Source organism: Salmo trutta, chromosome 4 (assembly GCF_901001165.1).
Source record: "Salmo trutta chromosome 4, fSalTru1.1, whole genome shotgun sequence".
NCBI lineage: Eukaryota > Metazoa > Chordata > Actinopteri > Salmoniformes > Salmonidae > Salmo > Salmo trutta.
In genome coordinates, this window is record NC_042960.1 from 71,428,084 (window position 1) to 71,439,932 (window position 11,849).

The 11,849-nt window shown below is 51.3% G+C and overlaps 1 protein-coding gene across 1 annotated transcript in view; it reads left to right on the forward strand.

The window, feature by feature from the left end:
• Positions 1-11,849, forward strand: part of megf11 (multiple EGF-like-domains 11) — a gene marked incomplete in the record, with an annotated part of 249,854 nt that overhangs the window by 203,166 nt on the left and 34,839 nt on the right. Inside the window, 1 exon segment of the mRNA XM_029752072.1 lies at positions 10,286-10,432. Coding sequence (XP_029607932.1) covers positions 10,286-10,432 — 147 coding nt within the window.

Genomic DNA, 11,849 nt, shown 5'->3' on the forward strand with positions numbered 1-11,849 from the left:
CAGACACCCTATTCCCTTCATAGTCCCTAGCGGCTTTGGTCAGACACCCTATTCCCTTCATAGTCCCTAGGGGCCCTGGTCAGACACCCTATTCCCTTCATAGTCCCTAGGGGCCCTGGTCAGACACTCTATTCCCTTCATAATCCCTTGGGGCCCAGGTCAGACACTCTATTCCCTTCATAGTCCCTAGGGGCCCTGGTCAAAATATATTATATTCCCTTCATAGTCCCTTGGGGCCCTGGTCAGACACTCTATTCCCTTCATAGTCCCTAGGGGCCCTGGTCAGACACTCTATTCCCTTCATAGTCCCTTGGGGCCATGGTCAGACACTCTATTCCCTTCGTAATCCCTAGGGGCCCTGGTCAGACACTCTATTCCCTTCATAGTCCCTAGGGGCCCTGGTCAAAAGACATTATATACCCTTCATAGTCCCTTGGGGCCCTGGTCAGACACTCTATTCCCTTCATAGTCCCTTGGGGCCCTGGTCAGACACTCTATTCCCTTCATAGTCCCTAGGGGCCCTGGTCAGACACTCTATTCCCTTCATAGTCCCTAGGGGCCCTGGTCAAAAGACATTCTATTCCCTTCATAGTCCCTTGGGGCCCTGGTCAGACACTCTATTCCCTTCATAGTCCCTAGGGGCCCTGGTCAGACATTCTATTCCCTTCATAGTCCCTTGGGGCCCTGGTCAGACACTCTATTCCCTTCATAGTCCCTAGGGGCCCTGGTCAGACACTCTATTCCCTTCATAGTCCCTAGGGGCCCTGGTCAGACATTCTATTCCCTTCATAGTCCCTCGGGGCCCTGGTCAGACACCCTATTCCCTTCATAGTCCCTAGGGGCCCTGGTCAGACATTCTATTCCCTTCATAGTCCCTTGGGGCCCTGGTCAGACACTCTATTCCCTTCATAGTCCCTAGGGGCCCTGGTCAGACACTCTATTCCCTTCATAGTCCCTAGGGGCACTGGTCAGACACTCTATTCCCTTCATAGTCCCTAGGGGCCCTGGTCAGACACTCTATTCCCTTCATAGTCCCTTGGGGCCCTGGTCAGACACTCTATTCCCTTCATAGTCCCTAGGGGCCCTGGTCAGACACTCTATTCCCTTCATAGTCCCTTGGGGCCCTGGTCAGACACTCTATTCCCTTCATAGTCCCTAGGGGCCCTGGTCAGACACTCTATTCCCTTCATAGTCCCTAGGGGCCCTGGTCAAAAGACATTCTATTCCCTTCATAGTCCCTTGGGGCCCTGGTCAGACACTCTATTCCCTTCATAGTCCCTAGGGGCCCTGGTCAGACACTCTATTCCCTTCATAGTCCCTTGGGGCCCTGGTCAGACACTCTATTCCCTTCATAGTCCCTAGCGGCCCTGGTCAGACACCCTATTCCCTTCATAGTCCCTAGGGGCCCTGGTCAGACACTCTATTCCCTTCATAGTCCCTAGGGGCCCTGGTCAGACACTCTATTCCCTTCATAGTCCCTAGCGGCCCTGGTCAGACACCCTATTCCTTTCATAGTCCCTAGCGGCCCTGGTCAAAAGACTCTCTATTCCCTTCATAGTCCCTAGCGGCCCTGGTCAGACACTCTATTCCCTTCATAGTCCCTAGCGGCCCTGGTCAGACACTCTATTCCCTTCATAGTCCCTAGGGGCCCTGGTCAGACACTCTATTCCCTTCATAGTCCCTAGGGGCCCTGGTCAGACACTCTATTCCCTTCATAGTCCCTAGCGGCCCTGGTCAGACACTCTATTCCCTTCATAGTCCCTAGCGGCCCTGGTCAGACACTCTATTCCCTTCATAGTCCCTAGGGGCCCTGGTCAGACACTCTATTCCCTTCATAGTCCCTAGGGGCCCTGGTCAGACATTCTATTCCCTTCATAGTCCCTAGCGGCCCTGGTCAGACACTCTATTCCCTTCATAGTCCCTAGGGGCCCTGGTCAAAAGACATTCTATTCCCTTCATAGTCCCTTGGGGCCCTGGTCAGACACTCTATTCCCTTCATAGTCCCTAGGGGCCCTGGTCAGACACTCTATTCCCTTCATAGTCCCTAGCGGCCCTGGTCAGACACTCTATTCCCTTCATAGTCCCTAGGGGCCCTGGTCAGACACTCTATTCCCTTCATAGTCCCTAGCGGCCCTGGTCAGACACTCTATTCCCTTCATAGTCCCTAGGGGCCCTGGTCAGACATTCTATTCCCTTCATAGTCCCTAGCGGCCCTTGTCAGACACTCTATTCCCTTCATAGTCCCTAGCGGCCCTGGTCAGACACTCTATTCCCTTCATAGTCCCTAGCGGCCCTTGTCAGACACTCTATTCCCTTCATAGTCCCTAGCGGCCCTGGTCAGACACTCTATTCCCTTCATAGTCCCTAGCGGCCCTTGTCAGACACTCTATTCCCTTCATAGTCCCTAGCGGCCCTGGTCAGACACTCTATTCCCTTCATAGTCCCTAGCGGCCCTGGTCAGACACTCTATTCCCTTCATAGTCCCTAGCGGCCCTGGTCAGACACTCTATTCCCTTCATAGTCCCTAGCGGCCCTGGTCAGACACTCTATTCCCTTCATAGTCCCTAGGGGCCCTGGTCAGACACTCTATTCCCTTCATAGTCCCTAGGGGCCCTGGTCAGACATTCTATTCCCTTCATAGTCCCTAGGGGCCCTGGTCAGACATTCTATTCCCTTCATAGTCCCTAGCGGCCCTGGTCAGACATTCTATTCCCTTCATAGTCCCTAGGGGCCCTGGTCAGACACTCTATTCCCTTCATAGTCCCTAGGGGCCCTGGTCAGACATTCTATTCCCTTCATAGTCCCTAGGGGCCCTGGTCAGACATTCTATTCCCTTCATAGTCCCTAGGGGCCCTGGTCAGACATTCTATTCCCTTCATAGTCCCTAGCGGCCCTGGTCAGACATTCTATTCCCTTCATAGTCCCTAGGGGCCCTGGTCAGACACTCTATTCCCTTCATAGTCCCTAGGGGCCCTGGTCAGACATTCTATTCCCTTCATAGTCCCTAGGGGCCCTGGTCAGACATTCTATTCCCTTCATAGTCCCTAGGGGCCCTGGTCAGACACTCTATTCCCTTCATAGTCCCTAGGGGCCCTGGTCAGACACTCTATTCCCTTCATAGTCCCTAGCGGCCCTGGTCAGACACTCTATTCCCTTCATAGTCCCTAGGGGCCCTGGTCAGACACCCTATTCCCTTCATAGTCCCTAGGGGCCCTGGTCAGACACTCTATTCCCTTCATAATCCCTTGGGGCCCAGGTCAGACACTCTATTCCCTTCATAGTCCCTAGGGGCCCTGGTCAAAATATATTATATTCCCTTCATAGTCCCTTGGGGCCCTGGTCAGACACTCTATTCCCTTCATAGTCCCTAGGGGCCCTGGTCAGACACTCTATTCCCTTCATAGTCCCTTGGGGCCATGGTCAGACACTCTATTCCCTTCGTAATCCCTAGGGGCCCTGGTCAGACACTCTATTCCCTTCATAGTCCCTAGGGGCCCTGGTCAAAAGACATTATATACCCTTCATAGTCCCTTGGGGCCCTGGTCAGACACTCTATTCCCTTCATAGTCCCTTGGGGCCCTGGTCAGACACTCTATTCCCTTCATAGTCCCTAGGGGCCCTGGTCAGACACTCTATTCCCTTCATAGTCCCTAGGGGCCCTGGTCAAAAGACATTCTATTCCCTTCATAGTCCCTTGGGGCCCTGGTCAGACACTCTATTCCCTTCATAGTCCCTAGGGGCCCTGGTCAGACATTCTATTCCCTTCATAGTCCCTTGGGGCCCTGGTCAGACACTCTATTCCCTTCATAGTCCCTAGGGGCCCTGGTCAGACACTCTATTCCCTTCATAGTCCCTAGGGGCCCTGGTCAGACATTCTATTCCCTTCATAGTCCCTCGGGGCCCTGGTCAGACACCCTATTCCCTTCATAGTCCCTAGGGGCCCTGGTCAGACATTCTATTCCCTTCATAGTCCCTTGGGGCCCTGGTCAGACACTCTATTCCCTTCATAGTCCCTAGGGGCCCTGGTCAGACACTCTATTCCCTTCATAGTCCCTAGGGGCACTGGTCAGACACTCTATTCCCTTCATAGTCCCTAGGGGCCCTGGTCAGACACTCTATTCCCTTCATAGTCCCTTGGGGCCCTGGTCAGACACTCTATTCCCTTCATAGTCCCTAGGGGCCCTGGTCAGACACTCTATTCCCTTCATAGTCCCTTGGGGCCCTGGTCAGACACTCTATTCCCTTCATAGTCCCTAGGGGCCCTGGTCAGACACTCTATTCCCTTCATAGTCCCTAGGGGCCCTGGTCAAAAGACATTCTATTCCCTTCATAGTCCCTTGGGGCCCTGGTCAGACACTCTATTCCCTTCATAGTCCCTAGGGGCCCTGGTCAGACACTCTATTCCCTTCATAGTCCCTTGGGGCCCTGGTCAGACACTCTATTCCCTTCATAGTCCCTAGCGGCCCTGGTCAGACACCCTATTCCCTTCATAGTCCCTAGGGGCCCTGGTCAGACACTCTATTCCCTTCATAGTCCCTAGGGGCCCTGGTCAGACACTCTATTCCCTTCATAGTCCCTAGCGGCCCTGGTCAGACACCCTATTCCTTTCATAGTCCCTAGCGGCCCTGGTCAAAAGACTCTCTATTCCCTTCATAGTCCCTAGCGGCCCTGGTCAGACACTCTATTCCCTTCATAGTCCCTAGCGGCCCTGGTCAGACACTCTATTCCCTTCATAGTCCCTAGGGGCCCTGGTCAGACACTCTATTCCCTTCATAGTCCCTAGGGGCCCTGGTCAGACACTCTATTCCCTTCATAGTCCCTAGCGGCCCTGGTCAGACACTCTATTCCCTTCATAGTCCCTAGCGGCCCTGGTCAGACACTCTATTCCCTTCATAGTCCCTAGGGGCCCTGGTCAGACACTCTATTCCCTTCATAGTCCCTAGGGGCCCTGGTCAGACATTCTATTCCCTTCATAGTCCCTAGCGGCCCTGGTCAGACACTCTATTCCCTTCATAGTCCCTAGGGGCCCTGGTCAAAAGACATTCTATTCCCTTCATAGTCCCTTGGGGCCCTGGTCAGACACTCTATTCCCTTCATAGTCCCTAGGGGCCCTGGTCAGACACTCTATTCCCTTCATAGTCCCTAGCGGCCCTGGTCAGACACTCTATTCCCTTCATAGTCCCTAGGGGCCCTGGTCAGACACTCTATTCCCTTCATAGTCCCTAGCGGCCCTGGTCAGACACTCTATTCCCTTCATAGTCCCTAGGGGCCCTGGTCAGACATTCTATTCCCTTCATAGTCCCTAGCGGCCCTTGTCAGACACTCTATTCCCTTCATAGTCCCTAGCGGCCCTGGTCAGACACTCTATTCCCTTCATAGTCCCTAGCGGCCCTTGTCAGACACTCTATTCCCTTCATAGTCCCTAGCGGCCCTGGTCAGACACTCTATTCCCTTCATAGTCCCTAGCGGCCCTTGTCAGACACTCTATTCCCTTCATAGTCCCTAGCGGCCCTGGTCAGACACTCTATTCCCTTCATAGTCCCTAGCGGCCCTGGTCAGACACTCTATTCCCTTCATAGTCCCTAGCGGCCCTGGTCAGACACTCTATTCCCTTCATAGTCCCTAGCGGCCCTGGTCAGACACTCTATTCCCTTCATAGTCCCTAGGGGCCCTGGTCAGACACTCTATTCCCTTCATAGTCCCTAGGGGCCCTGGTCAGACATTCTATTCCCTTCATAGTCCCTAGGGGCCCTGGTCAGACATTCTATTCCCTTCATAGTCCCTAGGGGCCCTGGTCAGACATTCTATTCCCTTCATAGTCCCTAGCGGCCCTGGTCAGACATTCTATTCCCTTCATAGTCCCTAGGGGCCCTGGTCAGACACTCTATTCCCTTCATAGTCCCTAGGGGCCCTGGTCAGACATTCTATTCCCTTCATAGTCCCTAGGGGCCCTGGTCAGACATTCTATTCCCTTCATAGTCCCTAGGGGCCCTGGTCAGACATTCTATTCCCTTCATAGTCCCTAGCGGCCCTGGTCAGACATTCTATTCCCTTCATAGTCCCTAGGGGCCCTGGTCAGACACTCTATTCCCTTCATAGTCCCTAGGGGCCCTGGTCAGACATTCTATTCCCTTCATAGTCCCTAGGGGCCCTGGTCAGACATTCTATTCCCTTCATAGTCCCTAGGGGCCCTGGTCAGACACTCTATTCCCTTCATAGTCCCTAGGGGCCCTGGTCAGACACTCTATTCCCTTCATAGTCCCTAGCGGCCCTGGTCAGACACTCTATTCCCTTCATAGTCCCTAGGGGCCCTGGTCAGACACCCTATTCCCTTCATAGTCCCTAGGGGCCCTGGTCAGACATTCTATTCCCTTCATAGTCCCTAGGGGCCCTGGTCAGACACTCTATTCCCTTCATAGTCACTAGCGGCCCTGGTCAGACATTCTATTCCCTTCATAGTCCCTAGGGGCCCTGGTCAGACATTCTATTCCCTTCATAGTCCCTAGCGGCCCTTGTCAGACACTCTATTCCCTTCATAGTCCCTAGCGGCCCTTGTCAGACACTCTATTCCCTTCATAGTCCCTAGGGGCCCTGGTCAGACACTCTATTCCCTTCATAGTCCCTAGGGGCCCTGGTCAGACATTCTATTCCCTTCATAGTCCCTAGCGGCCCTGGTCAGACATTCTATTCCCTTCATAGTCCCTAGGGGCCCTGGTCAGACACTCTATTCCCTTCATAGTCCCTAGGGGCCCTGGTCAGACATTCTATTCCCTTCATAGTCCCTAGGGGCCCTGGTCAGACACTCTATTCCCTTCATAGTCCCTAGGGGCCCTGGTCAGACATTCTATTCCCTTCATAGTCCCTAGGGGCCCTGGTCAGACATTCTATTCCCTTCATAGTCCCTAGGGGCCCTGGTCAGACACTCTATTCCCTTCATAGTCCCTAGGGGCCCTGGTCAGACACTCTATTCCCTTCATAGTCCCTTGGGGCCCTGGTCAGACACTCTATTCCCTTCATAGTCCCTTGGGGCCCTGGTCAGACACTCTATTCCCTTCATAGTCCCTAGGGGCCCTGGTCAGACACTCTATTCCCTTCATAGTCCCTAGGGGCCCTGGTCAGACACTCTATTCCCTTCATAGTCCCTAGCGGCCCTGGTCAGACACTCTATTCCCTTCATAGTCCCTAGGGGCCCTGGTCAGACATTCTATTCCCTTCATAGTCCCTTGGGGCCCTGGTCAGACACTCTATTCCCTTCATAGTCCCTAGGGGCCCTGGTCAGACACTCTATTCCCTTCATAGTCCCTAGCGGCCCTGGTCAGACACTCTATTCCCTTCATAGTCCCTAGGGGCCCTGGTCAGACACTCTATTCCCTTCATAGTCCCTAGCGGCCCTGGTCAGACACTCTATTCCCTTCATAGTCCCTAGGGGCCCTGGTCAGACACTCTATTCCCTTCATAGTCCCTAGGGGCCCTTGTCAAAAGCAGTGCACTATAAAGGGAATAGGGTTTCATTTAAGATGCATGCCTTATTCTGCCGGGTCTAGAAAGAACCGAACCTCAAACAGTCTCTGAATCAAGCCTCACTTTGAAGTTCAGTCTGCATGTTCTCGACTAACACCCTCCCTTTCTGCTCAACCCTTCCTTCCCATCCTCCCTCCCCTCACCATCCCTTAGCCCTCTTGACTCTCCCTCAAAGGACTGTTTCTGACTAACTCACCTATCTTCCTCTCTTCCTCCACCACCACCACCTCTCCTCGCCCTTCTGCCTCCCCCTCAAAGGTTATCCAGGTACTGTACTATACTGTGTGAGGATTGTCCTCCCCCCCCCGAGAGATTAGCTGTTCTTTAATTCAAAAGTATTCCCCTTAATGTGGTTTTAATGGTCATAGAGCCCAGCTGCTCTGCTCTCTGTGTCTCTGAGGCTCTCTCTCTTCTCTGTCAAAGTACATCTCAAATGAGCTCTCTCTCTCTCTCTCTCTGGAACAGAGGGAGAGGCTGGAGGAGCATGAAAGGATGATTTGTGGGTGTCTGTTGGGATGAGCATTTGATATTTTTTTCCACTGTTCAAGTACTCTCATGATTTTTTTTTTTTGGGGGGGGGGTACTCGATAACTCCAATGGAGGGGGGGACGGACTATTTTTAGAACAGAAGGACCTCACTGGATGCAGTGTTTCTGCTTTGCTGCTCAGAGTAGAGGGCCAGAGGGATAGAAGGGTTTGTGTATCCATCTTCATTTTTGCTTTGCTGTCTATGTACAGTACCAGTCAAAAGTTTGGACTCACCTATTAATTCAAGGGATTTTCTTTATTTAAATTTTTTTTAAACTATTTTCTACATTGTAAAATAATAGTGAAGACATCAAAACTATGAAATAACACATATGGAATAATTTAGTAACCAAAAAAAAGTGTTAAATAAATCGAAAATATATTTCAGATTTTAGATTCTTCAAAGTAGTCACCCTTTTGCCTTGATGACAGCATTGCACACCACACTCTTGGCATTCTCTCAACCAGCTTCACCTGGAATGCTTTTCCAACAGTCTTGAAGGAGTTCCCACATATGCTGAGCACTTGTTTGGCTGCTTTTCCTTCACTCTGCGGTCCAACTCATCCCAAACTATCTCAAATTGGGTTGAGGTCGGGTGATTGTGGAGGCCAGGTCATCTGATGCAGCACTCTCCTTCCTGGACAAACAGCAAAGCTTTGGTGCCTACTTTTGAAGAATCTCAAATATAAAATAGATTTTTATTTGTTTAACCATTTTTTTGGTTACTACATGATTCCATATGTGTTATTTCATCGTTTTACAATGTAGAAAACAGTAAAAAAATAAAGAAAACCCCTTGAATGAGTAGGTGTGTCCAACTTTTGACTGGTACTGTGTGGTTGTTTGTTGGTTTCTCCTGTAGTCTCCTGTGGTATTTTGTTTTTTATTAGGATCCCTAGCCCTACTCCCTACTCCCTAGCCCTACTCCCTAGCCCTACTCCCTACTCCCTAGCCCTACTCCCTAGCCCTACTCCCTACTCCCTAGCCCTACTCCCTAGCCCTACTCCCTACTCCCCAGCCCTACTCCCTACTCCCCAGCCCTACTCCCTACTCCCCAGCCCAATACCCCAGCCCCTACTCCCTACTCCCCAGCCCTACACCCTACTCCCCAGCCCTACACCCTACTCCCCAGCCCTACTCCCTACTCCCCAGCCCTACTCCCTACTCCCCAGCCCAATACCCCAGCCCTACTCCCTACTCCCAGCCCCTACTCCCTACTCCCCAGCCCTACTCCCCACTCCCCAGCCCTACTCCCCAGCCCTACTCCCTACTCCCCAGCCCTACTCCCTACTCCCCAGCCCTACTCCCCAGCCCTACTCCCCACTCCCCAGCCCTACTCCCCAGCCCCTACTCCCTACTCCCCAGCCCTAGTCCCCAGCCCTACTCCGCAGCCCTACTCCCCAGCCCAATACCCCAGCCCTACTCCCTACTCCCCAGCCCTACTCCCTACTCCCTACTCCCCAGCCCAATACCCCAGCCCTACTCCCCTACTCCCCAGCCCAATACCCAGCCCTACTCCCTACTCCCCAGCCCAATACCCCAGCCCTACTCCCTACTCCCCAGCCCTACTCCCTACTCCCTACTCCCCAGCCCTACTCCCTACTCCCTACTCCCCAGCCCAATACCCCAGCCCTACTCCCTACTCCCCAGCCCTACTCCCTACTCCCCAGCCCAATACCCCAGCCCTACTCCCTACTCCCCAGCCCTACTCCCTACTCCCCAGCCCTACTCCCTACTCCCCAGCCCAATACCCCAGCCCTACTCCCTACTCCCCAGCCCTGCTCCCTACTCCCCAGCCCTACTCCCTACTCCCCAGCCAATACCCCAGCCCTACTCCCTACTCCCCAGCCCTGCTCCCTACTCCCCAGCCCTACTCCCTACTCCCCAGCCCTACTCCCTACAGGTATCCACTGTGTCAGTGTGTGTCCTCAGGGGTTCTGAGTGTGTGTGTGTGTGTGTGTGTGTGTGTGTGTGTGTGTGTGTGTGTGTGTGTGTGTGTGTGTGTGTGTGTGTGTGTGTGTGTGTACAGGTATCCGGTGTGACAGTGTGTGTCCTTAGGGGTTCTGATTGTGTGTGTGTGTGTGTGTGTGTGTGTGTGTGTGTGTGTGTGTGTGTGTGTGTGTGTGTGTGTACAGGTATCCGGAGTGTCAGTGTGTGTCCTCAGGGGTTCTGATTGTGTGTGTGTGTGTGTGTGTGTGTGTGTGTGTGTGTGTGTGTGTGTGTGTGTGTGTACAGGTATCCGGTGTGACAGTGTGTGCCCTCAGGGATTGTGGGGTCCAAACTGCTCCGTCACTTGTTCCTGTCAGAATAGAGGATCCTGCTCACCTGAGGACGGCACCTGTGTCTGTACCCCGGGGTACAGAGGGACCTCCTGCAAGAGAAGTATTTACATTTTACATTTTAGTCATTTAGCAGACGCTTTTATCCAGAGCGACTTACAGTCGTGAATGTATACACTTCATACATTTTTTTCTTTTTATTTTATAAAAAAAAAAAAGAATTCCGCACTGGTCCTCCGTGGGAATCGAACCCACAACCCTGGCGTTGCAAACACCATGCTCTACCAACTGAGCCACCGGGGTCACATGTACCTTGACCTTTAACCCTAACTAGCACCTGGGTTAATTGTTGTTACTCATTTGAGTATTATTATTATACGCATGACATGATGGTTGTTGATCGTTGCTGGACAGCCATTTTCAGGTCTTGCCGTAGATTTTCAAGGTGATTTTTAAGTCAAAACTGTAACTAATCAACTCAGGAACATTCAATGTCGTCTTGGTAAGCAACTCCAGTGTATATTTGGCCTTGTGTTTTAGGTTATTGTCCTGCTGAAAGGTGAATTTGTCTCCCAGTTTCTGTTGGAAAGCAGACTGAACCAAGGGCTTTCCTCTAGGATTTTGCCTGTGCTTTAACTCTATTCCGTTTATTTTTATAACAATATAAACTCATTAGTCCTTTAATGATGACAAGCATACCCATAACATGATGCAGCCACCACCGTGCTTGAAAATATGAAGAGTTGTACTGAGTAATGTGTTGTTTGAATTTGCTCTAAATATATAACACTTTGTATTTAGGACGTAAAGTTAATTTGCCACGTTTTTTACGGTTTTAATTTAGTGCCTTATTGCAAACAGGAGGGACCTTACAGATAATTTTGTGGGATACAGAGATGGAATAGTCATTTAAAAATCATGTTAAACACTTACTTACTGCACTGTACAGAATGTGACTTGTTAAGCGTATGTTTACTCGTGAACTCGTTTAGGTTTGATATATCCAAGGGGTTGAATACTAATTGATTTAATTAATTAGTCAATTAATTAATTTGTGATTTAATTTAATTAATTAATTAAATCTAATTTCAGCTTTTCATTTTTTTATTCATTTGTAAAAAAAAAAAATGTCTAAAATCATAATTCCACTTTGACATTATGGGTTATTCTGTATAGACAGACACAACCACACTGAATATCAATGTAATCCATGTTTTAAATTCAGGCTGTAACACAACAACACAAAATGTGGGAAAAGTAAATGGGTGTGAATACTCTCTGAAGGCAGTGTAGGGAATAGGCTGCTATGTAGGACGTAGTCCCTTGTCTGAGCCTCGTCAGTCCCACAGAGTGAGGGTAGGAGTGTGTTGCCTGCCTCTCCCCAGGCTCTGATTGGGAGTGGGGGGTTTCCTCTATGTGTCTCTATGTTATTAACCCCACGGAGTGCTGATTGGCTGGAAGACTGTGGCTTTTATACCCTGTCTCTCCCTCTGAGTGGCTTGGGGTCTTGGAGCTGGTCG